We start from the raw sequence: 27,748 nt of genomic DNA on the forward strand, positions 1-27,748 counted from the left end.
CAACCCCTTTAGGTCTTACCCAGTGCTGCTTGCACTTACTCACTTTTGAAATGGACAGTAGTGATACTCATCCAGTTTCAATTGCTGTTAACCACCACACTTTCCACTAAATATCTGTTGGCTATTTTGGCTGTTTTGGGGTCCATCTGTTTGTAAATAAAACAGGTCTTTCACCACAGACTTTGAAAAGCACTGAGGAAAGAATCAGAGGAGGGAGAGATGAGTGTTAGGAGGCTTCATGAAAGAAGAACCGTGGCTCTTAGGCTGGGCCATGAAGGGCAGTCAAAGTGGGAATGAATGTTGACATTCCCCAGGGCTCTGCCCTTGGCCTCCATCTCACTTCCTTTAGGGAGCTCATCCATTCCCATGCCTTCAAACATCACCTTCAAGGCAAACACTCTCTAAGATCTTCAGCTCAGGAATCCTTTTAACATTAGACTTGCAGAGATACTTGGAGGTCCCACAGACATAACAAATTCAGCATAGCCCAACCAAGAATATGACTTTCCCCCTAAACTTTGTCACTGCATCTCACAAGTTATGATATGTTGTGTTTTCATTTATTTCGAAGTATCTTCTAATTTCTCTTTTTTTCTTTGACCCATAAGTTATTTAGAAGTACACTGTTAAAGTTCTAGATACTTTGGAATTTTTGAAATATTTTTATATTATTGATTTCTACTTAATTCCATAAGCATAGTTATATAGTTCCTTTCCTTTGAGTTATATTGAGACTTTTTGAACCCCCAATATAATTTCTCTTGGTGAATGTTCCATGTGCACTTGAAAGAGTGTATATTCTGCTATAGTTTGGTGAAGTGCTCTCTACAAATGTCAATTAGGTCAAGCAGGTTGATAGTGTTATACAAATCTTTTTTATCCTTACTGACTTTCTTTCTACTTATTCTATTAACTATTAAGAGGTGAAATCTCTAACTATAGTTGCAGATTTTTCTATCTTTCCAGTTTTATCAGTTCTATCAGTTTTTGCCTCATATATTTTGAAGCTCTGGATTTGGAATGCTATCTTTAGCATACAATATACATTAAATATTCACAAATATATATGAGTCTGTGGAGTCTACTTCTTGACTATTTTGTTCCATTGAGCCATTTATGTATCCCTGTACCAGTTTCACATTGTTTTAATTACTGTGACTTTAGACAATACTTTGATTATTGCTAAGGCAAACCCTCTCCCTTCCTCACAATTAATTTTTCTTTTCAAAACTATCATGGTTCTTTTCATGCATTTACTATTCATTTACTATTCATTCAGAATATGAACTGGTCAAGTTCTTGGTAAGTTTAATCTTAAGTATTTTATACATTTTATAAAATATATATGGTACATATCCCTATTGCTCAGAGATATTTTTCCTATTAAAAAGATATATTAAAGGGGTTGGCCAACTTTCTCTTTGAAGGGCCAGATAATAAATATTTTAGGCATTATGGGCCATGTGATCTCTGCCACTTTGCCATTGCCATTGTAGCACAAAAGCACCTACAGACAATATATAAAGAAGTGGCCATAGAACTCTATTACAAAAACAGGCAATAGGTCAGATTTGGCCTGTGGGCCATAGTTTGCTGACCCCTGATATAGAGGAAGATTTTTGGTGCATAGATATCTTTTACCCATACTTCATAATGAATCTTCTAATACTATACTTTAGTTGAGTCTACTATTTCTATGTGGGCAAAATATCCAAACTAAAGATTACTGTGGGGCTTCCCTGGTGGCGCAGTGGTTGAGAGTCCACCTGCCGATGCAGGGGACACAGGTTCGTGCCCCGGTCCGGGAAGATCCCACATGCCGCGGAGAGGCTGGGCCCGTGAGCCATGGCCGCTGAGCCTGCGCGTCCAGAGCCTGTGCTCTGCAACAGGAGAGGCCACAGCAGTGAGAGGCCCGCGTACCACAAAAAAAAAAAAAAAAAATTCAAGATTTACAGATTAATATTAGAAACTTTCCCAATATAATGCATAGACTATTCTGATCTCCACTGAATTACATCATACAGAGACATGTATCACTTGCTTTATAGTTTATAATCAAGAATAACTGGTCACTGAAATCTCTTGACCAAAATATCACTGTAATTGTATGAGGCAAAGTCCTATAATAAGATGAATATAATAATGGCCATATCTTTTCAAAAACAGAATATGGAAATTTTCGTTTTCACAACTATGAATTTGGTTTTCCAAAATCTGGTTCCCAAAGCCAACTTCTAAATGTTACAGTGGAGGTGGGGCAGTTATGGAAATAAATGATTTAATGGAACTCTGAAGAAAAAAAATAATTATCATAGATTTTAGTTTGAAAAATATATCTGCTGTAAGAGATACTCAGAAGTAAGTAATACAGATTATATAAAAGTTTATTGGTTAGCTAAAGGGCAGAGAGTAAGAGGCAAGTAGAATGTAATATTTGCTTTTAACAAAGCAGACTGAGTAATATGTTAAGTGTTCGGGTGGAATAGGAAAGAACTCAAGACGGGCAAAAATTTCCTCTTGGATTTTCTATATAAACATCTGTTTTAGTTTTGGACCGTTCACCGAAGTGCTCATGTGATGGAGAGGAGGAACTCTGCCCACCCATGAAAATGCTTCCCAGACCAACAGGTCCTTGTCCAGCTGCTCTAGAAAGGCAGCTTGTCCTCCAAGGTCCCTGGGGCCCAAGAGGAGTGTAGAAGTATAGGAAAATGGAAGCCAATTTGCATAGACAGTTAACCCATCCTAATCGGACTCTTTAGTGACCTAAGTTTTTCAAACACCACCTACAAGTACAGACTCTAGCTAAAAAACATGGATACATATCTGTCTTGAAGATGCCTGTAAGAGGTCATGATATGATCTTGCGATCTTGTGATCTGCAGAATCCTCAGCTCCCTTCAGCTGTCTTTCCAAATAAAATCTTAAATAATACAGTTTAAGTCCTTTATTGGGTTCTGTAACCCCTTCAACCAAATAGGCTGCAGTTGTTTTATGTAACTTTCATTTCATTGGAAAATGTGGGAGGGTACTTGATATTACCTAAGTAAGTTCAGTGGGTAAACACCGTCCACCCCAAACCAAATGATGCTGCCTTCAGGGAGTTGTCAGAAAGAAAGTCAAATGATACACCAAGACAGCACATTTGCATAAGCAAAGCCCTTCAGCACAGCTCGAACATGTTCTTTTTGAGGAGGCTCCGAGACACTTGGTAATTTCAAGTGTGAAGCAACAGAATTCTTTCTTACTTTAAAGTCAGAAGCTTCTGAAGAACTTCAAGCACAATTTTATAACAAAGGATATACTGCTCCTAAATACATATATATATATGAAAAACAATGGAATGTTAATTGAATATCAATATCCACTTTCAGAAAACACATTTGTACTTTTCAACCACAAAGAAAAGTGCCTAAAAAGAGCAAACACTTAACCAAGAACTTCTTTATGTAAATACATTTTTAAAAATATCAGGAAGATAAATGATAATAATATAGTTCTTGGTCTAGAACTAGTTAACTGAAGCTTAACTGAACAGAAGGGAAACTGACTCAATCTCAATCTCTTTATATCTTCACTGGATAAATCAAATTTAAACTTTTTTTTAGACGTAGCCTAGTTCAAATGAAACACTTCATATCACTGAACATTGCCTAAAAAAACCCTAAAAAAGATTTAGGGGTACCTGTTTATTTTCATTATCCATATTCTCTTGATCCCCCAATGATTAATGTAACTAATCTGTGACATAAATGATTTCCTTTTTATGACATGTCAGTGACTTTGATATTTTGGTTGCAAATAAATATCCCAAAATTGCCATCCAGAAATTTATGGAAAATAACTTTAGAGATGTTACTTAAAATGGCATTATGGACTAAGCATGTGTGTGGACATTAGGGGACTTCAGTTTCAGTCTTGGCTCCTCTACTTGCTGTCTGAATGACATCATGGAACAAACTTCATTGCTCTGAACTTGAAGTATTTCATCAGTAATATCAGAGCATAACTAACGTCTACCTCAAACGGTGAGAATTCAATGAAACTGTGTAGGCAAAAGAGCTTTACAAATTGTAATGTGCTATACAATGTTCATCTTTATATTCATTATTGTTCTTATTAGAATTTATGCAGTGAGACTTACCTTGTTTGGATCATTCCATAACGTTGTTCTCTCATTTGGCCCACTATATTCATGATGTTGAACTGTAACAGGATGACAGTAATCTTGTATTATCCATAGAGGGGGAAAACACAAAACCCACAGATGCCAAAGGAGTACGCCATACTTCTTTCCAGTAAAAGATATCTCAAGATTTAACCAGAAAGTTCTCATTTTCAGTCATAAGAAAATGTACTATGTTTAACCTTGTCTAATGGATAAGGAAGACTTGTTTAAATGGGTTTCCAGGAAAAAGCAGGAAGCAATCATTTATAATAAGAAATGTTCTCCAAAAGAAATAACAACAAATTTGCCCCTGTGTATACTTTTCTGTTCTCAGAAGGGAGAACTTAAAGCAGCACTGTGATTCTGCAAAAGTCTGAAGCATAGAAGACTTTTTCTGGCCACAACAGTAACACAGCTGTTTCTCATATAAAGAGCCCTCTCAACTCAAATGGAGACCCTGAGCAACAGTTGGCCCAACACCAGATTCTGCACCTGTGCACGGAGACCAGCACTACCCAGTGTGGTCACTAAGCTGGTGCAGGTCTGCAAAGGGATGTTGCTAGACCACAATGAGATGAGTCCAGAAACGGGTAATAAGTGTTTAGAAACTCTTACGGCAATCTGACAGTGGTGTAACATTGAGCAGCCTCATCAGTGGAACAAGATATAGACCAGCTCAGGTGTTGCTGAACTTGCCTGAAAAGTCACATGTGGTGTAAGCTGAGGACGAGTCATGTGCAGCAAAACCACATGAAATTTAAGGTTTGTCAACTGTCAGCTATAATCCAAAAGTACATAAAAATCAGAGAAAATGTAAACATTCCTTTATTTATATAATTTGTCATTTCTATAATAATTTAAAATGTTAATTAAGCCTTTAAAAATTTTTATATTGAAATAATTATAGATACATAATAAGTTGCAAAAAATGTAGAGAGAGTCTGTGTATCCTTCACCTAGTTTCTCCCAATTATACTATCCTCTACAACTAGAGTATAACATCAAAACCAAAAAATTGACATTGGTACAATCTACAGAGCTTATTCAGATTTTGCCAGTTTAACATGCAATCTTTTGTGAGAGTGGGCATGTATGTGTATGTATAGTTCTATAAAATATTATCACATGTGAAAATTCATGCAACTGCAACCACGATCAAGGTGCACAACAGTTCCACCACAAGACTTCCTCCTGTTATCCATTAGAACTACCCACCCACCCCAACCCCCAACCCTTGGCAACCAGTAAACTGTTCTCCATCTCTATCGTTTTGTTATTTCAAGGGGATTACATAATGGAATCATGTAATATCTAACTTTTCGAGACTAACGTTTTTTTCATTTAGTCTAATTGCCTCATGATTCATCCAAATTGAGTGTATCAGTAGTTCATTCCTCTTTATTGCTAAATAGTATTCCACAGTATGGACAGGTACCAATTTTTTTAACCATTAAACTTGTTGAAGAACATCTAGGTTGTTTCGCAGTTTTTGGCTATTATAAATAGATCTGCTACGAGCATTTACATACAGGTTTATGTGTGAACATAAGTTTTCATTTCTATGGAATAAATACCCGAGTGTTATTCCTAAGGTTACATGGTAAGTTTAGTTTAGTTCTGCTTTTGTTTTTTTTAAAGAAAATTTAAAACTATTTTCCAGACTGGATATACCATTTTACATTCATTCCTATAAGCAACATATGAGTAATCTAGTTTTTTCAAACATTCACCAGCATTTGGTGTTGTCATTATTTTTTATATTAGCCTCTCTGATGGATGTCTAGTGATATTTTATTATGGTTTTTTCTTTAACATCTTTATTGGAGTATAATTGCTTTACAATGGTATGTTAGTTTCTGCTTTATAACAAAGTGAATCAGTTATTCGTACACATATATCCCCATATCTCTTCCCTCTTGCGTCTCCCTCCTCCCACCCTCCCTATCCCACCCCTCTAGGTGGTCACAAAGCACTGAGCTGATCTCCCTGTGCTATGCGGCTGCTTCCCACTAGCTATCTATTTTACGTTTGGTAGTGTATATATGTCCATGCCACTCTCTCACTTTGTCACAGCTTACCCTTCCCCCTCCCCATATCCTCAAGTTCATTCTCTAGTAGGTCTATGTCTTTATTCCCATCTTTCCCCTAGGTACTTCATAACAATTTTTTTTTTAAGATTCCATATATATGTGTTAGCATATGGTATTTGTTTTTCTCTTTCTGACTTACTTCACTCTGTATGACAGACTCTAGGTCCATCCACCTCACTACAAATAACTCAATTTGTTTCTTTTTTATGGCTGAGTAATATTCCACTGTATATATGTGTCACATCTTCTTTATCTATTCATCTGTCGATGGACACTTAGGTTGCTTCCATGTCCTGGCTATTGTAAATAGAGCTGCAATGAACATTGTGGTACATAACTCTTTTTGAATTATGCTTTTCTCAGGGTATATGCCCAGTAGTGGGATTGCTGGGTCGTATGGTAGTACTATTTTTAGTTTTTTAAGGAACCTCCATACTGTTCTCCATAGCGGCTGTATCAATTTACATTCCCACCAACAGTGCAAGTGGGTTCCCTTTTCTCCACACCCTCTCCAGCATTTATCGTTTGTAGATTTTTTGATGATGGCCATTCTGACCGGTGTGAGATGATATCTCATTGTAGTTTTGATTTGCATTTCTCTAATGATTAATGATGTTGAGCATTCTTTCATTTTTTTTTTTTTTTTTTGCGTTACGCGGGCCTCTCACTGTTGTGGCCCCTCCCATTGCGGAGCACAGGCTCCGGACGCGCAGGCTCGGCGGCCATGGCTCACGGGCCCAGCCGCTCCGCGGCATGTGGGATCCTCCCGGACTGGGGCACGAACCCGCGTCCCCCGCATCGGCAGGCGGACTCTCAACCACTGCGCCACCAGGGAAGCCCTTCTTTCATGTTTTTGTTGGCAATCTGTATATCTTCTTTGGAGAAATGTCTATTTAGATCTTCTGCCCATTTTTAGATTGGGTTGTTTATTTTTTTGATATTGAACTGCATGATCTCCTTGTAAATTTTGGAGATTAATCCTTTGTCACAAAAGACCCGAATAGCCAAAGCAATCTTGAGAAAGAAAAAGGAGCTGGAGGAATCAGGCTCCCTGACTTCAGACTATACTACAGAGCTACAGTAATCAAGACAGTATGGTACTGGCACAAAAACAGAAATATAGGTCAATGAAACAGGAGAGAAAGCCCAGAGATAAACCCACGCACATATGGTCACCTTATCTTTGATAAAGGAGGCAAGAATATACAGTGGAGAAAAGACAGCCTCTTCAGTAAGTGGTGCTGGGAAAACTGGACAGCTACATGTAAAAGAATGAAATTAGAACACTCCCTAACACCATACACAAAAATAAATTCAAAATGGATTAAAGACCTAAATGTAAGGGCAGACACTATCAAACTCTTAGAGGAAAACATAGGCAGAACACTCTATGACATAAATCACAGCAAGGTCCTTTTTGACCCACCTCCTAGAGAAATGGAAATAAAAACAAAAATAAACAAATGGGACCTAATGAAACTTCAAAGGTTTTGCACAGCAAAGGAAACCATAAACAAGACGAAAAGACAACCCTCAGAATGGGAGAAAAATTTGCAAATGAAGCAACTGACAAAGGATTAATCTACAAAATTTACAAGCAGCTCATGCAGCTGAATATCATGGTTCTAATTTCATTTCCCTAAAGGTTAATGAAGCTGAGCATCTTTTCATGTGCTTATTTATCATCAATACATCCTCATTGTTGAAATGTCATGTCTTTTACCCATTTTCTAACTGAATCACTTGCCTATTTATTTATTTATTTATTTTACTATTGAGTTTTGAGGGTTCTTTATATACTCTAGATGTGAGACCTTTGTTGGATATGTGGATTGCAAACAGTTTCTCCAAGTCTATAGCTTGTCCTTTCATCCACTTCATAGCATCTTTCATAGAACAAATAATTTTAATTTGCTTTTCCCCTAATATTAGTGATGGCAAGAATGTCTGCTCTCACCTTCTGTTTTCAACACACTTGAAGTTCCAGGTAGCGCAATAAGACCAGAAAAAAGAAATATGAGGCAAATGAATTGGAAAGGAAGAGGTAAGTGTGTCCCTACTTGCAGATGGAATGATTGTCTATGCAGAAACTCCCAAGGAATCTGAAAACAAAACAAAACAGGACAAAAAAACCTCTTAGAACTAATAAGTGAGTTCAACAAGATCATAGGATACAAGATCAACATGCAAAAATCAACTGCATTTGGGGACTTCCCTGGTGGCACAGTGGTTAAGACTCCATGCTCCCAATGCAGGGGGCCCAGGTTCGATTCCTGGTCAGGGAACTAGATCCCACATGCATCCTGCAACTAAGAGTTCACATGCCACAACTAAGGAGCCCGCCTGCCGCGACTAAGGAGCCCACGTGCTGTAACTAAGACCCAGCACAAGCAAATAAATAAATAAATATTTTTTAAAAACACAAAAATCAACTTATTTGTACATATGTGTACACACAACGAACATGGTAGTAAAAACACAATACCATTTACAATAAAATAAATCCAACAAAACACGTACAGAAGCTATATGCTGAAAATGACAAAATGCTGATGAAAGAAATCAAAGAAGACCTAAATAAACTGAGAGACATACCACATTCATATTGGAAGATCCAACATAGTAAAAATGTCAATTCATCCTATCAAAATCCCTCAAGCTTTTCTGTAAACATAGACAAGCTAATTTTAAAATTTATATGGAAAGGCACAGACCTATAATGGTTGAAACAATTTTGCAAGAGAAGGAATCACTCTCCCTGATACTAAGACTTCCTATATAGCTACAGGAATCCGAAGTGTGGTAATGGCGAAAGGATAGACACATAGATCAATGAAACAGAATACAGAACTAGAAACAGGCCCCATACAAACAGTCCCAATGATTTCTGACAAAGGTGTAAAAACAATTCAGTGGAGGAAGAACAGCAAGTGAACCTTGACTTAAACCTTGCCCCTTATAAAAAAATTAACTCAAAATGGACTATGGACTTAAATGTAAAACATAAGACTACAGAACTTTAGAAAAGGACATAGGAAAAATTCTTTAGGACCTAAAGATTCTTTAGGCTAGGTGAGGAGTTCTTAAACTTGACACCAAAAGCATGATCCATAAAAGGAAATATTGATAAAATGGAACTTCAATGAATTTAAAAACCATTGTTGCTTGAAAGTCTGTTAATTTGTAATTTAAGATTAGGCAAATTATGAAAATATATTTGTATTATTCATTTTTAACCTTAATTTACTGATGGCAAAAGCCGCTGCCCTGGATTGTCTTGACAAGAAAAGGCACAGCTTTTCTGAATATAGCTGTAGTGGTTAACCAAATGATAATAGTGTAAGTAACTACAAAGAAATGAAGACCAAAAGAGTTCATGTTAATTTTACCTAGCATTATGATTCCTCATACATTGAGTTTTATAGCCATTATTAATTGTGAATTGCTAAAACCACACTTGTATTAATTGCAAAGATGTACTGGCTAACAAAGCAAAGAAACCATTAAAATGTACTTGTCACTTACAGAACAAAAGCAATAAGTTCCAAGACAAAAGAATTATTTTAAAAAATACTAAAATAAAAAGCTCATGTTCAACATTTCACATGTAACATTAATACTCTGCAGACTTACAAAATAGCACTTTGAATTGCTAAGACTAAAAACCCTTACACGATTGCCAGATAATGGTGACAGACTGTACTGAAGGTGCTTTATTGAAAATCTGAGCTGAAGGTATGGCAAAAAAAGATAGTTAAAGTACCATTTTCTAATGAAGCCACAGCTTGATGAATTCAGGGACTGGCTAGTGATGCGAAGTGGTACCAACTCACAAAACAAAAGTAGCAAAGTATTTACCACTGCAACTTACTGACTACACAGCTATTGCTAACATAGTGATTTGGTATATGTGTGATTTGAAAATGATGTGATAAGAAGGAAGAATTCTTCCTTTTCTCAGTTTAATTACTGATAAACACAACTAACTAGTCTTAAATTGCATAAAAATGCAAAGTACTACACTGTCATCAAATGTAATTTGTAAGTTTTGTGTAGGATTATGTTCTGGTAGTAGAGCTGCAATGACAACAAAACAAGTCTGAGGTAGTTATACAGATTAAAGAATTTATCCCAAAAGATAAACCAACACACTGCTTCATCAAGAAAGTCTTGCTACCAAAAAAAAAAAAAAGAACCCTGCCAGATGAACTGGACAGTGTGTTTAGTGATGTGGATGTGGTAAGAATTTTTGATTTCGTAAAGGTTAATGTGTTAAATTTTGGATTACTCACTTCATTATGTGATAATATGGTAACTGATAATTAACAACTATTATTGCATGTTGAAGACGGTTAGAGGGGAAAGTTCTATCGAGAATGTTTCAACTACAGAGCAATACCAGTGCTGGCAAGAGAAGAGCCAGTTTGCTCCCAATGTTTTAAGGATTTTTAAGCAGGCTTACTTAAAAATAAAAATGACTATAAAATAACAATAAAAAGAAATAAATGGTTACATATTCTCAGATTTTCATATCCTTTAGAGTTATAATTGATAAACTAATCTTAAAATGTTAGCCACACACGGCTGGTATACAGCTTGCAGCATGTAAGACTCCCTGTGTGATTTCCACAATGCACAAACTGGTCTACATCCTGTTCACCAAGGCCAACCCACTGTCATGCTCTTGGATGTCACAGCAAGATATCAAACTGCTTTGAAAGTTTCTAAATGCTTACTCTCAATTCCAGAAAACTTATCTTGCTGCAAATAACACAGATTGTTGCTGGTCCAAGACCATACTTTAAGTAGCTCTGGTGGACAAAATTTCTGAAAAGAGGAGAGAGGGGCATAAGTAAGAACATTTGACAGCTCAAGGCTCTATGAAAAGCCAATAAGGCAACAATGGATGCATTTCCTTTTTTTGAACCACTATTTTCCATCAAATCTAAGCATCCTTAATTGTAAAATACGTCACTATTTTACATAATGCTAAGAAAAACACTGTCAATTAAGCTGACAGATGACTTATTATAAAACACATTTTGAGTTTAAAGAAGGTATAATGATGGGGAAAAAAAAGTGCTCCTCAGAATCACAAAATACAATATTTATAGTTTTTATAGTTTCTATAAGGAATATAAAATAAGAACAAATATAAACAAATTAATTATGATGAAGAATATATAAAATAAAATTATGCTAATACGTTTTCTGTTAAAAGGATAAAACAACATTAATTATAGGAACAGGTAACATCAGATTCATACTACTTAAATTTTCAGCATTTTGGGGACATTTGTCATTTTTTTACCACCCAGTTTATATTCATTCTTTATTAAAAAAAACAAAACAAAACTCTCAGTGTGCTTTGGAAAACCATTCCTCTCTCATTCTCAGCTGTATGGCCTGGAGTAGTCCTGACAGACCCTAATGGACCAGCATCTCCCACAGTGATCAGTTTAGGGAAAGGGCTATAACTGAAGTGGAAACAGTGAAATGCTAGGAGATATTGGCTCAAGCTTCTGAGAAAAATAAACTCCCTCTGTCCTCCAGGGAGTTTCTGGGAGAGGACATTTTTCTACCCCCGATGTAATACTACCTTAGAATGGAGAGTTGTAGAACCCATGCAGCCAATTTGCTATCACAAGGGAGAGTTTGTCACTCTTGGGGTATAACTACATAAAGCCTAAGAGAGCAGAGATTTAACATTTGTTCTGATAACAAGATAACTCTGCAAAACTTGCCTACCAGGACAAATGCCTCATAGCCCCTGTTGTCTTACGACCAAGGTGTGGATTTTCATATTCCTTGTGGACATGGTGAGAGCCGCTTTCCCCCACCACCCTGCAGTGCCTGCTAATGTCTTCCCCTCCTCACTTCTGCAGCACAGGAAAGCAGTTCAGTAAAAGTAGGCCTTTTGGGGCACAGATCCAAAGCCACATTCCCTAATTAATCAGTAATAAAGATCATAGTAGAATCACCATATGTCTAATTCTTGTGTTTATCCCTTAGCTGGTTCCAAATTTAGGAGGAAAATAAAGAATTGTTAACGGTTGACTCAAACCCAACAATATTATTAGCCTTATTTTACATATGAGAAAACTAGGTTTCAGAGAAGATGAGCAATTTGCAGAAAGTCACCAAAATCTAAAATGTGTGGCAAAACTGGCAGTCAAACCCAGGGACCTCTCATTAACTCTGAAGTCTACTTTTTTTTCCCAATGTGCTCACATGCATGTATTTCTGTTCATTAAAAATAGGCACACATCATCAACATTCTCTAACAAGATTCTAAAAACTGTATGTGTGGGTGAAGGGAAAGAAAAGGAAGATGAACTCATGTTTACGATGCACCTACCATGCTCCAGACACTGTCCGAAGCCATTCATTTGCATTGCGTACTTTAATTCTCACAACCACCTCCAAGAACTTGCAGCAGTTAAGTGAGAAGCAGGTACCCAAAGCTCACAGGCTCTCTATTTACTCGGTTGCTCTTGAATGCCAAATATTAGTCTTCAGTTATTAGAAGGCTGTTAAAAGTATAGTGTTTACTAACAGCATCAGTTTATCTGCTTAATTCACACATACTGAAAAGTTCTTTTCAATGGCACGGAACACAACATCCACACATAGGAACACCCCTGTCCGGCCCACGCCAGCACTGCAGTGAACAATGATGGGTCCTGTAAGGTGGCTCTTCCTCACATAACGAACATACTTTATAAAACCTTCTGCTGAGGCAGGAGTGCCATGGTCTGGCCACTTGGTGAACTGCAAGTGTTTTACAAAGTGACTAGCTCCTGTCTGTGGGGGTGGGGTGGGGAGGGAGAGAGGGAGAAAGGGAAAGAAAGAGGATGGGAGAGAGGGAGAGAGAGAAGGAGGGAGGGAGGGAGAGGAAGGCGGAGAGAGAGGAGAGATTTATCAACGTCTTATAGTAGAGATCTTCTTTTAATTTCTAATATGCCAGAAATAGTAATACTAATTGCTATATGGTAATAGGATAATAAAAATAAAAATACTAACAGGTGACAGGAATTCAGCCCTTACTCTGTGCCAGGTACTGTGCTAAGGACTTCACACGCATTATCTCATTTAATCCTCACATCAACCCTGGGGAGGCAAGCACTGTGATATCCTCAGTTTACAGATGACAAGTAAGCATTTGATTGACTGATAGATGTATGCGAGGTCAGAAGGCTCATATGTTTAGAGCTGGGACAATAGTGCAGTCCTCCCAAATCTAACTCTATCATCTTTCTTCTGCACCATGAGAATGTAGAAGAGTCCAAACAAACCAAGAATCCAAAACACTTAGGATGAAAGATGAGCTGACATGTTAGGAATAAGATAGAAAAGCAATCTATCTCGGCTTAAATATTATGATACTAAATTTAATTAAAACAGTAAGTGCTGTCAAGCTGCTTAACCGGGATTTGGTGGGGGGCAACCTCCTCCGGTGATGAGAATTGGGCAGTTAATGACCATGTGAGTAGACTGTGGTCCCCACTCTGAACCCCCTGAACGTGGAGCCATGGAACTCTCCTCAGGCTTGACAGATAAAGCACTTTGAGCTTACCGATCATCCCTTCCAGAGGGTTCACCCTTTCCCCAATGTGGAGCCCTCGTTTTACTTCACCGGGCACCCTCGTGAAAAAACTCAGGAAGGGTTTCTCACTGCTCCTCTGCTTCTCCCTAATGTAGCACCTTTTTCTGCGTTCCAAATAGAAATACAATTTTCCTAAGTTCCAAACAGAAAACCTCAATTTTGAATCATCGGCACATGAAATTGGATGAGGAAAAGGACACTTGAAAATCTTGTGAAGGCACCCAATTGAGGATAGCGCTCACTCCATCACATACCTTAGGGATTAAATCTTTCATGCACTGTTGACCACTGAGAACCTGCACGAAGGTGGGCTTCACTGGTTTCCTGACATAGTGCCACGATGCAGATTCTCCAAACATCAACCCCATGGTCTTGAGGCTTGCGGGCCTCAGCCCAAAGGCCACCATCCTAGACGCCCTTGTCAAGGGTGCACAGGTGGAACTGAGCATTTGAATCCTTGCAGACAGATCATCCCTCTGGGCCTCCCACCTGGCCTGTATTCTCCAAGCATGCTGTCTCCTGCCATAGCAAGTATCACATGTTATTTGGAACTGGTGTTTTCCTCCCCCACTAGACTGTAAGCACTCTAAGAGTTGAGGCTGTTTCTGTTTTCTATCTCCAGCATCTGGCACAATACTTGGTTAATAGGAGGGAATCAACAAGTCTTAGGAGAGTGAAGGATCAGGCAAATCCTCAGGTGTACGGAGCAAGCACAGGGCCTAGCACACAGCCAGCAAGCTCTCCATCAATGTCAGCCATCATTACTATTCTTGGCCTCCTCTGTCACCACTCTATGCTCCGATCCTCATGCTCTTCAATTCTATCCTTTCCCCTCCCTCCCCACTTCTCTAGCTCTTCAACATCTCCCTTTGCACTCAGGCCCCCATCCCACAGTAAACTCGTGGAAACCATCATCACTTCCCTAAATGCTTCTTCCACTTCCTGGCCTTGCCTCCCATGGGCACTGCACTCTGCAGCCCTCTCTAATCAAGGCCGCCTATTTTCCTGTACTCCAGGTACCACAGAGCCTAGAGATTAGGTTGCATACTGCTTGCTGCCCAATGCTATTTCCAATTCATTATTCCTTCTGTTTGTACAAAAACCTCTCTTCCTTTTGAGTTTCATACCTCTTAGCTTCACCTTCTCATCGCTATCACCCTACCACAGATTCTGACCAGGCAAATTTGGGATCTCAACAACCAAACAGACACTCTAACCTCACATTTTTATTTCTCTCTTGCAGAGGAGACCATTTCTTTCTTCTAGTCCTCACAATGTGATCACTCCTTGGACTCACCATCATCTATAATGTCCAATATCAAAAATCTTCCAGTTCTTAGATTCCAACATCATTTTCTGAGCAGAAGCTGTTACGCTACCACCTCATTTGTGCTTCACTTCAACTCCAACAATGTGACTAAACGGAGCTCTCCTGTCCTTGTTGTCCTCCATTTCCTCCTAGCCCGATTCCATCCATCTCCCTAAATTTAGACTTCATGGCTGATTATCTAAATCATTCTCTTACCAAACTGTCAACTCCTTTCATCCTTTGAATCCTGCCACATATACTAAGCAACATCCCTCCCTGGGTAAGTCTCATAACCTGTGTTCAGGAATCCCATGGTTAGGAAAAAATTAATCACATAGTTGCATATTTTATTGTTATTGCAAATTATGGGTTCCAACCTCAGCACCTCCAGCAACCCTTTTCCTGATCATTGCCTGTGCTCCAATCAACTTCTTTGATGATGACTCCAAATCTCATCACTCTTTTCAAGTTTCTGGTTTAACTCCCATCCCCTTCACTCCTATAGAACACATGTATCACCTACCTGCTAATCAAATCCACTTAGAGCAATGTAACATCGCTTTCTCCTATAAATCATTCCTTTTCTGTTTTCTGAGTCTGTAGAGCAAGAAATGAATTATTCTATGAATTATTCTAGACCAATACTTCCCAATAGAACTTTCTACAATGATGCAGATGCTCTATATCTTTGCTGCCCATATGGTAGCCACTAGTAACATGTGATTAAATACTAGAAGTGTGGATACTATAAATGAGAAACTGAATTTGTTATTTTATGTAAGTTTTAATAATTTAAATATAAAATAGCCAAATGTGGCTATCGCATTTGACAGCATAATTTTTGAACGCTCCTTATAAGTCATAAGTCACATAAAGTCTGCCAATTTTATCTGAAAAACACCAGAATCTTTGCTTTCTATCTAATTGTTAACTGCCCTAGTTGATCATGGACGCTTCTTACTAAAATTGTTCAATGTCTCCCAATTATCTTCATAATGAAGTTCATGTTCCTTAGCTGAAATTCAAGACATTTCATGTTCTGGCTTTCTCTACTTATTTTCTATAGCCTCATCTCACCTCTCACTACTCCCTGGCATTGAACTTTTACATTCCAGAAACACTTAACTACTTGTATCTCTCTATACATATCCCATGCTATTTTATACCTTGATCATCTACTTCCTCTTTCCATCTTTCTCATTTGGGTTATTCTCAATCCAGATGTCACCTCCTCTAGCAAGTCTTCCCCCCAAGCCCAAGGAGAGCTAAGTACTTCCCTTCTGAGCTCCCAAAGCATCCCATACAAATCTCAATATTACCACATTCATTGAGCACAGTAACTGGAGGTACCAGTAAGCGCACTGAACTCAGTAAGGAGCAACAGTGCCTGGCACAGTGATTATCAGGATATCTTAAGGACTCCATACACATCTGTCACTCTCAGCAGAAGCAGCCGAAGTACATCCCAGGATTAGGCAACTTCCAACACTCACTCTCAACCGCCCCAACTCACCTTTTCAATTTTTTCGTCTCTCCAGTCAGAGTTTGGTTAGGCAGAAGTAGAGGTGGTGTTGTCTTAGTTTCTGGTACCAGGGAGAAGTAAAAACAAGTTACTTTAAAAAGTATCCCCAGTTATGTCCCATCTTACCCCTAACTTCTCATCCTGACACGTGTGCTTATATAATGAAATATATATCTAACACTGATTTTTTTTAACTTACGGACTTCTTGACAACTTGAAATATTCGAATGATGAAATATTGAAGTATCTGGTAGTTCTCCAGGAAGATATGACAATTTTTCAATTCCAAAGGTTTCTTCATAGAAACGGGCCAGTAATGGTGGCATTTGATAACTCCACCTTCTACCTCTCTGGTTATCATGACAATAACATTAGAGTTATTTTCCAAAACTATTCGCCAAAAGTCATTTGTGGTAGTTGGCAGTGGTCCTTGGGTAGCAATAATAATAATACTTCTCCAGAATTGACTATTTTAATATAACTAGCATTGATGTAGTCCTTGTTTTCTCCAAGAGGAACACATGTTGAATCATCTATTACAAACACAGAAACATAGGGTAGACAAAGGAAAAGCAGGAGATGCAATACACCCAGGTTTCATGAAACCCTTTCACACAGGTAAATCCATTTATCTCTTTGACCAACAGAGAAGGTGGCATAGGAATTTCTTTTCAAAGGGTTATTTCAGTCCATGAATTTAAATTTTTCCCTCCCCAAAATCTACTGGCATGACCTAAGAAATATACAATTAGGTTAAGGTAGCTTTTTAAAAAATCAGTTTCTGAACAGAGAAGGATGCCATCGGTATCCAGACATTTTGAGAGATTTCTGTTACATATGGCACAGGTAGGAATAGGCCAAGGGAGGTACCTCCTAGCCTGTGACTGAACACAGCAAAGGAGGAGGCCTCTGAGGGAGCAAGTGAATGAATGACATTCTCCTACAAATCCGGAAAACCTGCAAGCCCAGAGTAGCAGAGCCAGGAGGGAGAAAAAAAAAAAAGATTGGGGTACTTGGGCAGATACAAATCCCAGGATTACTGTAATTCTACCAATGCCCCCCACACAAGGCAGCCATATTTTATGTCCATTCCCAGCCTTCATGTGGTGAAGTGGCATGCTAATCAAAGGTATTGTGGCAAAAGGATGCTACAAAGGGGATTTGCTCCAAGTAACATGGGACTCGTCCAACATGGACTATTATAACAAATATGAGAGGGGAAAATCCAACTACCTGGCTCACTAATAAACTCCACTGGCCCAGGAACTCTCTTCACTTTACACAGACATCTGGAGCTCTGGTTCCACCACTGCTCCCACAGACAGAATAAAAGGAGGGTCCTTCCCTGCCATGCAGTGGTCTCACCAATAGTTCCTCTCCATTACTCAAGGTCATGTGACCCACTTATCTTCCAAAAACACTATGACCAAGATCACTGAAGAGAGCTTACACAATTTCTGACAGAACCTTTCTCAAATTCCAAAATAGCAAACATAAATCTCTCCTTGTAAATATGAATAAGTAGAAAACACAATCACTAGATATATAAAGATATCTAGTACTTCACAAAAGTATATCATTCTGAGAAATCACAGCAAATGTTTTCCTTTCTATAAGAGAGAAGAATACTTTAAAAACTCCTATTTGTATTTTAAATGAAATTTGAGCAAACACTATTTTATTTAAAAGAATGATGTATATGTTTATTGACATAAATTTGTTATATTATTAAATTATAAAGGAGGTAAAAGAACATTAAAGTGAGATCTTTCATCATATATATGTATGTATACATATATATCATATATAAACATATGATTAAAAAACTTGGCAAGTATTCATCAAAATGCTAGCAGTGACTATTATCTAAATTTTTATAGTGAATATGTACCATTTTGCAGAAGAAAATAAATTTTTATTTTCAAAAGGGAGATTTAACATGTAAAAATGAAACAATCTAAAGTAATAAAAGCTTGCTTTCAAGTAAAAACCACAATTACTCAATTAAAATCCCTAAAATGAGAAGCGAACAGAAAAACAAATTAGTGATTTAGAAAATCAGCTTAAGGAATTTTCCCAGAACTCAAAAAAAAAAAAAAGTGAAAAAAATGACAATAATTATTAAAATACTAAAGGATGCAGAGCATATAAAAGGAATATATAAAAGGAAGGAGTTCAAGAAACAAACTATGGAACACAGGCATACCTCAGAGATATAGTGGGTTTGGTTCCAGACCACCACAATAAAGGTACTACTGCAATAAGCAAGTCACATGAATTTTTTTGTTCCCCAGTGCATATAAGTTATGCTTACACTATACTGTAGTCTACTAAATGTGCAATAACATTATGTCTATAAAACAATATACATATTTTAATTAAAAAATGCTAACCATCATCTGAGCCTGCAGCAAGTTGTAATCTTTTTGCAACAGTAACATCAAACATCACTGATCATATCACTATAACAAACATAATCATAATGAAAAAGTTTGACATATTGCGAAAATTACCAAAATGTGACACAGAGACATGAAGTGAGGCAATGCTGTTGGAAAAATGTGCTCAACACAAGGTTGCCACAAACTTTCAATTTGTAAAAAACACAGTATCTGCAAAGTACAATAAAGTGTAGGCCTATAAAACCAGGTATGCCTGTATTTAGCAAGAAAGAAATAACTCAAGTAGTCATAGGAGAAAAGTTCTCCTCAAAAAGGAGACAGTAAGAGATGATCATGAGCCCACTGCCACAAATAATTTGCCTCCAAGTGAGCTCCTTGATCAGAAGCAAGGCTGTGTGGACTACCATGATGGTGGATAAGGCATCCTGCAGGTCCAGATGGTAGATCTGCTAGAAGCTTGTTGCGAGGAAGGCAAATCCGTATCTAGTGTCTATCTTAGTATGAAAAAAGGCACCGTTCTTTCTATGACAGAAGCAGTCCAATGTAATCAACCTGCCATCAAGTAGCTAGCTGGCTGATCACCCTGGGAAATGGTGCTATATTGGGGCCTCAGTGTTGGTCTCTGCTGCTGGCAGATTGGGCACTCAGCAGTGACCATAGCAAGGTCAGCCTTGGTGAGTGGAATTCCACGTTGATGAGGAGCCCATGCACAGCTTCTATTCCTGCCAGCATGTCTACTTTATTCATAAATCCACTGGGTAATGACAGGAGTGGCTGGGAAAGAGGCTGACCAGTATCTACAGAATAGGTCATCCTATCCACCTGATTATTAAAACCTCTTCTTAAATCACCCTTTGATGAGCATTCACAAAGGACACAAATATATTCATGTTTTTGGCCCTTTCAGAGAGATCTATACACATTTCTGTCTCCCAGATTTCCTTGTGACCAATTTTCCAGTTATGTTTCTTCCAAGTCCTTGACCATCCAGCTAAACAATTGGCTATAGGCCATGAATTAGTAAAGATTTGTACCTCTGGCCATTTCTGCTTCCAAGCAAAATGAACAACCAAGAGTACTGCTCAGAGTTCTACCAATGGGGAAGACCTCCCTTCACTACTGTCCTTCAGGCATGTCCCCAAAACAGCACTGTAGTGCAGCTGCTGTCCACTTCCAGGAGGTGCCTGTGTATGGTGCAGAACCATCTGTAAACCAGGTCCCAGTTTTCTCTTCCTCAGTCAATTGATCATAGGGAACTCGTCATGAAGCCACAGGTACAGGCTGAGAAAGAGGAGGTAATGTAGCAGGAGAGGGGACCATGGGCATTTTAGCCCCTTCATATAACTTATTTGTACCTTCAGAGCCTGCTCAAGCCCGACCTTGTATACACCACTTCCATCTGATAATGGAATGCTGCTGTGCACGCCCAACTTTCAGGCTCATGGTTAAGTGTTCAGTCTCTACTAAGGCCCAGTAGCTGGTCAAAAGCTGTTTCTCAAAAGGAACAGCTCTCAAGAGTAGAGATTGAGTTCCATGGATATTTATCATATCACTGTACATTACAATGTTTTTAAAAGAACTACCCTAGGTGACCAACCAGAAGAGGTCGACTATACAGATAATTGTGTAGTCATACAATGGAACATTATTTAGCTTTTAAAAAGTGAAATGTAAATATATGTTCATTAAAAAGACATGTTTACAAAGGAATATGCTCTTGTTTTTATTTTTTAAATACATTTATATTCAAAATTCCACTTCTGCCTAAAATGTAGAAAGGTAATATGAGCATCACTCACATACTAACAACATATAAAAGTTGAAAAAAACAAAATAAAAAAAATGTTGAACCCATCAGAGAGCTGTGATTACAGGCCAACGAAGTATTCTGAAATCTAAGGAAAGACAGCCTCCTAAGGAGAGACAGGTCACTTGTGGCGGTCACAGTGTGCGTAGGGCACACTGGCTCACTTGTGGAGCTGAGGGGTGAACGAGATACAGAAAGCATTCAGATAAGAAAAAGCCCAATATATTGCTAAAGGCTGAATGAGCAATCCAGTCTAGTGTGAGCATACAGAACCCCAGGAAGCCATAGATACAGAGAGTGTGCACACCTCACAGACTCAACAGACCTCCATAAGTGCTCATAAGAAGGACTGGAGACAGGATAGGAAATGGAAGGAACCCTTCTCTCAGTGGCATAGGCTTAGAGGAGGAAAGCTACTGCCACTGCTGTAAATGTCGAAAAGCCCCACTTGGACCTACCTCCCCAACGGAACAAAAGTCTTCAACTGCAGGGGGAATAGCAGCAAACCCTGTTGTGCACAGGTGAATACAGTACAGTTGGAAAAAGGGCAGAAGAAAAACCCTCCATTCCTGGAGGAGGGCCGGAAACATCCCTGATCCGAGGATCCTACACCAATATTATTATGAGTCTCCTACCACTAAGCAAGGGACAGGAAACCCTCTCCCACACTAGACCTACCAAAAATATAAGGCAGAGTTTGAATGCCATAGAGAGGAGAGGCAGCTCCACCTGCTTAGATCCCACCGCTTAGATCCAGGGAAATTGTTATACCTGTTCACCAACGTCAAGACAAACTCGGGCTCCTTACTGGACTCATAAATTGAGGATGCTGGTAGTCTGGCCCCTGCCTACTTTTTCATCCTTATCTCTATTAATTTCCTTTATGCCCTTTATGCCTCAGCCTTAACAAAGTAAATACCTTTTCCTTTTGTTTCTGTGGGTAATTTCAGGTTTCTTGCTCTTTCCTCCTTCCCACCTTCCCACCTTTTCTTGGGTTACTGTAAACATCAACTTGTTCTCCATTTCCTGCCAGCTATCTTTCACCTCATTACCAGCAATCCTCCTTCCAGATAGGTGATTGACAGACAGATAGGAAAATGCAAAAAAGACTCCATCTGTGCCTCATTTTCATTCTAACAGACTGAATAAAATGTGTACTCCTTGGTTTCACATATATTGAGTTCCTTCACACTCTGGCCCACATTATATTTTTTGCTCTGTCTCTCATCTTCTTAAGCTTCCAGGCATTCCAATTCACGTATACCTTATAACTCCTGACACATTACATTTCTCACCATTAATAAGATATTTTCACAGCTCCTTACCTTTGCTCAAACTTCTCCCCACAGCTTGAAACTTTCTTCTCTCCCTTTCCACCTGCTGAATTTCTATTTATTTAAGATCCGATCCTAAATCTAACCAAGATATCTTCTTTTCAAAGAAGGTGGTGGGGAACTCTCCCCCTTGCATAGTCCTGTCTTCTGCACCCACAATCCTTGGACTCTGCCTCTATAATAGTATTTACTACACTGTATTTAAATTTGTCTTTTACATGTCTGTGTCCCCAATTAAACTATAAACTAGAGAGCAAGAACTATTAATACTTTGTATTTGTATACAGTGCTTAGTATATAATTAGTATTTACTAATTAGTATATATTAGTAGCATATAATATTATCTCAAAACACCTTTTGAATTAATATTATTTGTTCATTTAATGCGCTTGTGAAAGTTGTTTATACAGGTTGCATACTATACACATTATTATGCAGTGCTCTTCCAGTGACTGTAGCTAACATTACTTATAAATCTCTAAGAAAATACGGCTCAAAAAACTGTTTCCTTATTTGATGTTTTTGCATGTAACACCTAAATTTGAACATTTTATAAGCATGAAAGCTGCTGTTTCTTTTGTTTTTCTAATGGAAATTTACTTTTCCCCCAGTTTTTAACATTTTTTTTCATTTATAGTACCAAGTATTCGCCATGCTAATAATTCCATTTCTAGTACATTATTTTCTTTCTGGAAGCATATAATGTCTCAAAATTTAGTTGTGTACTGAGCTTTACCTTACCTCAAGTACACTGCCCCCTCCAAGAGCTCCAAAAACATTTACAAAGGCTTTGGAACTGGGTAGTTGTTGATATGACAGAGAAATTTAATTCTTTAGCAATATCTTTTCTTGTGTTAATACCATATTTATGGGATCATAAATACGCCCTATTTTTAGACAAATCAGGTTGTACTTACTACAAAGAGCTATATTTTTAAAACTAATCAAACATTTGAGGGCCATTATTCACTGCCTCCACTCAGAGGGCTAGCTATGAATATGAATAAGCAAAAAACTCACTAAATAAGCATATTAGTTATACCTTTCTGTCTCCTTTTTAAACTGATCCTCAAAACCATCACTATGTTGAAAATCCTGAAGAAACAATTTTACTTCCCCTGAGTTAATTTCATTTTCAAAAACCTACAGGCATAAGAAAGGAAAAAATTATGACTATGATTTTAAGAATATATAGTTTAAAGAAAATGATTTCTATAGCTTCTCAAGAAGAGCAATAAGGTATTCAATAATAGAATTAAAACCACAATTACAGTGTGATTTCTACTCCTAGAAAATCATTTGAAATGAATATCTCCCTATTAAATATTTTCCAATCTGTCAAAACAGAGTGTAGAGTATTATGCACATATAAATTATTTCTACTGAACCACCCAAGTTATTTTCCAAAAATTCATAAAAATAAACCTTATTTTTCTTAAAAAACAAAAAACAGATTATTACTATAGCCCAGAAGAGATTCTTATAATGAATGCTTATCACATTTAGTTTATTGTAAAAATAAAATTCCTAACACTTTATTTATCTTTATGTTAGCGCTTGTAATCTAATCCAGTAATTCTAGGTATGTCTCTGCCACAAGGTTTTGTTCTGCCCAATGGACTTTAGTCCACTTTGTTGCCTTTGCACCATCCTATACAGTACCTGGCCCACTGGTAAACAAAATTGAATATAATTAAAGGGAAAAATCACATTAAAATAAAGATTCAGTTACCAATATTTTAGCCCTCAATTCTGCTTCAATTAATCCATTCATTTGACAGTTCTTTTCTGGGGGTCCTAGTACATGCAGATACTGTTCTAAGTGCTATGGATAAAACACTGAATAAGAGGCGTGTGTTCTGCCCTTGTGGAGCGTATATATATTCTGATGGGGAGAGAGAAAATACACAAGCAAGCGTAGAAAAATTACAGCTGTGATAAATGTTAATGTTAATGCAGTAACAGAGTATGGTGATACTTAACCACCATGTACCTAAAAGACAGAAGGAAGGGCTAGGCAAAGAGACAGGAAAGCATCCTGAGCAAAAGGAACAACAGGCCCAGAGACTGGGAGGCCTGCCATGGTCTGGCCTCTGCCTAATTTCCCACCCTCAGCTCCCATCTGTTTCTCATGCAGCATCTCTAGCCACACCCTGTGTTATGTCTTTCCACACTCTGTGTTATGTCTTTTCATCTTTTTTGAAGCATCTTTTGATGATCCTTATTTTGTGAAACTTATTAATCCTTTCCCTTCTTAACTACTGCATAATGAGTAAACCACAAGTTTTTATAGATAGTAATTTTGTTTTTATTATATTCTAAAATTTTAAACTTCTATTATGACTTCTTCTTTGACTCATGAGTTAGAAGAATGTGTCTTTAGATTTCAAATGTATGCTTCATCTTTTTGTGGTTGACTTCTAACTGAATTTCTTTATATCAGAGACCACAGACAGTACTATAAAGATTATTTGACATTTATTATGATATATTTTGATTTGGTACATGACAAATTTTTATAAATGGTCCATGTATGCTTGAAAAAAATTTGTGTTCTCTAATTTTTGGATGCAATTCTATATATATTTGTTATATCTAGCTTGCTAATTGACTTTTTAAAAAATTTTTATACTCTTAACTAATTTTCTATAATCTATTAATAAAGGAGATATTTTAAAATGGCCCACCATCATAGTGAATTTATCAATAACTATTTGTAATTCTGATTTATATATTCTGAAGCTATTATTAGGTGCTTATAATTTTAGAATTTTATATCTTCCTTGTGAACTAAACCTTTCAGTATTATACAGTGACTTCTTAATGCCTAATGCTGTTTGCTTTTAAGTCTCTTCTTTCTGATCTCTCTATAGCTATACCAGCTCTCTTTTGTTAGTGTTGTTCTGTGTATTTTAATTTTTACTTTAAAATATCCAGAGAAAATGTTCCCAAAGATTCCTTCTCATTAAACTGCGTGGATGACCAATAAATTAAATGAATTGAGTTCTACAGAGTTGACCTAGTCCTGAAAAATAATTTATCAACACTAATTGGTAAAGCAAATCTCTAAAAATTAATTTCAGGTAATTACGGTAGGAATGTGGAGATTCTGAATGAAATGGAACAGAGGAAAAGAAATGGGGCAATGCTTATACACTGACACAATCCCTCTCATCTCCAACAAGATGTTAAAAAGCCATTTGCGCACAATTCATTTACTAAGAAAAAGTGACATCACCCAGTGAGAAGTCGTAGCATAATTTAAACCTGAGACATATTTCAAGTCATGCTTCCAAATAAACTTGATTATATTTATCAAAGAAGCAAACTGTTCTAGATAGTTGTAATTCAAATAAGGCTCACTTAGGACTCTAACATGTCTTTGATTGAATGAAATGTGATTTGGCTAACAATGTCAAGAAGGCACAAGGAGAAATATTCTAAATTATCAAGATACCGGGTCTTTTTGGAGAGTGCTCACTGAATCAAAGTAACGTCAAAGAAAAGGCTGGATAAAATTTTCCAAGGAGCCTAAGTTAACTTTTCTGCACTGCATATGCAAAGGTTTATGAGGACAAAGTGTAAACAGTAATACTAAGAGATAGGAGTCTGGTTCCTGGTCTTTCCGCTGTGACTGAATAGCTGTATGATCACAGACAAATCATTTCAGCTCTCTGGGAATTAGTTTCTTCACCTTTAAAATGAGGGTTGGAATAAAAATTAATTGATCTATCTTCTAAATCTAGTCATCTACATACAAGTCCTAGAAACAATGATACTACATCAGCAACAAATATGCCCAGTGCCCATATCTTGGTTTCTAAATGCTATTATCCAATAAGAGAAAACTAAGCTCTTAGGAGTAATGGCTGCATCTAGGGCTGGGACAGGAGGAAATGCAAGATAAGCCTGGAGTATCTTGTAATGCAATAAAGTGCTCAAAAAACAAAAGGACGGGTTATGTCAAAGGGACTCAGGAGTCAACCTGAAAGAGTTCCCAAGGACCCGGACTAGAACAATTTGAACAAAGTAAATAACACAACAACTAGATTATAATATAAAGTACAAAATACATATACTGAGTCCATACTGATATAAACAAATGACTGAATAAATAAATAAGTAGGGGAGTAGAAACAAATCTTCTTTATAGGGCAATCCCAAATAATGTACATATATTACTCCCTTGTCTAGGAAGCAGAGCCACCTCCCTTCCGCACCTATGAGAGCAACCTTGTTGTTTTGACCTCTTGAATGTTACTCTCCTTTCCTAATGCCACAACCATTGTCCAATTTGTCACCATGTGTCTTAATTACTGCCACAGCCTTTTAACAAGCCTGCTATTTTCACTCTTACTATCCATCCAATACATCCTCAACATGGAAGCCAGAGAAATAACAGATAATAGAAACAGACAGATAGGAGTTCTAGATACTGGCATTAACAAATACAGACTTTAAATGTTCTATGTTTAAGGCATAAAAGACGAAAGAAAATCTAGGAAAGAAACTGAAGAAAGACTTCTATGGTTTGAAAGGAACACAATAGAAAGACTAATACTGAAACTAAGACATCAGTGGTGAATTTAACAGCAGACTGCATACAGCTAAACAGAATATTAGTTAACTGAAAACAAAGTCAGAAGAAACATTTCAATAAAAATACAAAAAAAAAAGACAATCTAGAGCCTAGCAGAATATCTTTGACTTACATACTAAAGATAAGATTAGCTATAATATATAAAACCTACAAACTAAAAAAAAAAAGAGTCATGTACCACAACATTCATTGCAGCTCTATTTACAATAGCCAGGACATGGAAGCAACCTAAGTGTCCATCGATAGATGAATGGATAAAGAAGATATGGCACATATATACAATGGCTAACACATATATATGGAATCTAAAAAAAAAAAAAGGTCATGAAGAACCTAGGGGCAAATCAGGAATAAAGATGCAGACCTACTAGAGAATGGACTTGAGGACACAGGGAGAGGGAAGGGTAAGCTGGGACAAAGTGAGAGAGTGGCAGGGACATATATACACTACCAAATGTAAAATAGCTAGCTATTTTGGAAATAACACTGAAAAGTCAAAGACTTCATTGTTAAATAAAAACCACCAAGAATGATGTCCAAGCTTCTACCTCCCAAATACATGATTGAAAATATTTTAAATGATATAATCTTTTAAAAAAATTTTTTATTGAAGTATAGTTGATTTACAATGTTGTGTTAGTTTCCAGTATACAGCAAAGTGGTTCAATTATATATACATACACACACACAAACACACACACACACACACACACACACACACACACACACATTCTTTTCCATTACAGTTTATTACAGGATATTGAATATAGTTCCTGTGCTATACAGTAGGACCTTGTTGTTTATCTATTTTATATATAGTAGTTTGTATCTGCTAATCCCAAACTCCTAATTTATCCCTCTCCCACCCCCTTTCCCCTTTGGTAACCATAAATTTGTTTTCTATGTCTGCGA

The 27,748-nt window shown here is 37.4% G+C and overlaps 1 protein-coding gene across 1 annotated transcript; it reads right to left on the bottom strand.

Annotated features, from left to right (window-relative positions):
* Nucleotides 1-3,133: 3,133 nt before the first annotated feature.
* On the bottom strand, nucleotides 3,134-24,929 carry PTPN20 (protein tyrosine phosphatase non-receptor type 20). The gene is given in 8 exon segments (XM_049696882.1): nucleotides 3,134-3,307; nucleotides 4,142-4,203; nucleotides 12,844-13,059; nucleotides 16,892-17,145; nucleotides 17,148-17,225; nucleotides 21,066-21,073; nucleotides 23,279-23,379; nucleotides 24,924-24,929. Coding segments are annotated over 8 exon segments (780 nt in total). The 3' UTR covers nucleotides 3,134-3,252.
* Between the last annotated feature and the right edge of the window lie 2,819 nt (nucleotides 24,930-27,748).

Source organism: Orcinus orca, chromosome 14 (genome assembly GCF_937001465.1).
Source record: "Orcinus orca chromosome 14, mOrcOrc1.1, whole genome shotgun sequence".
NCBI classification, from domain to species: domain Eukaryota; kingdom Metazoa; phylum Chordata; class Mammalia; order Artiodactyla; family Delphinidae; genus Orcinus; species Orcinus orca.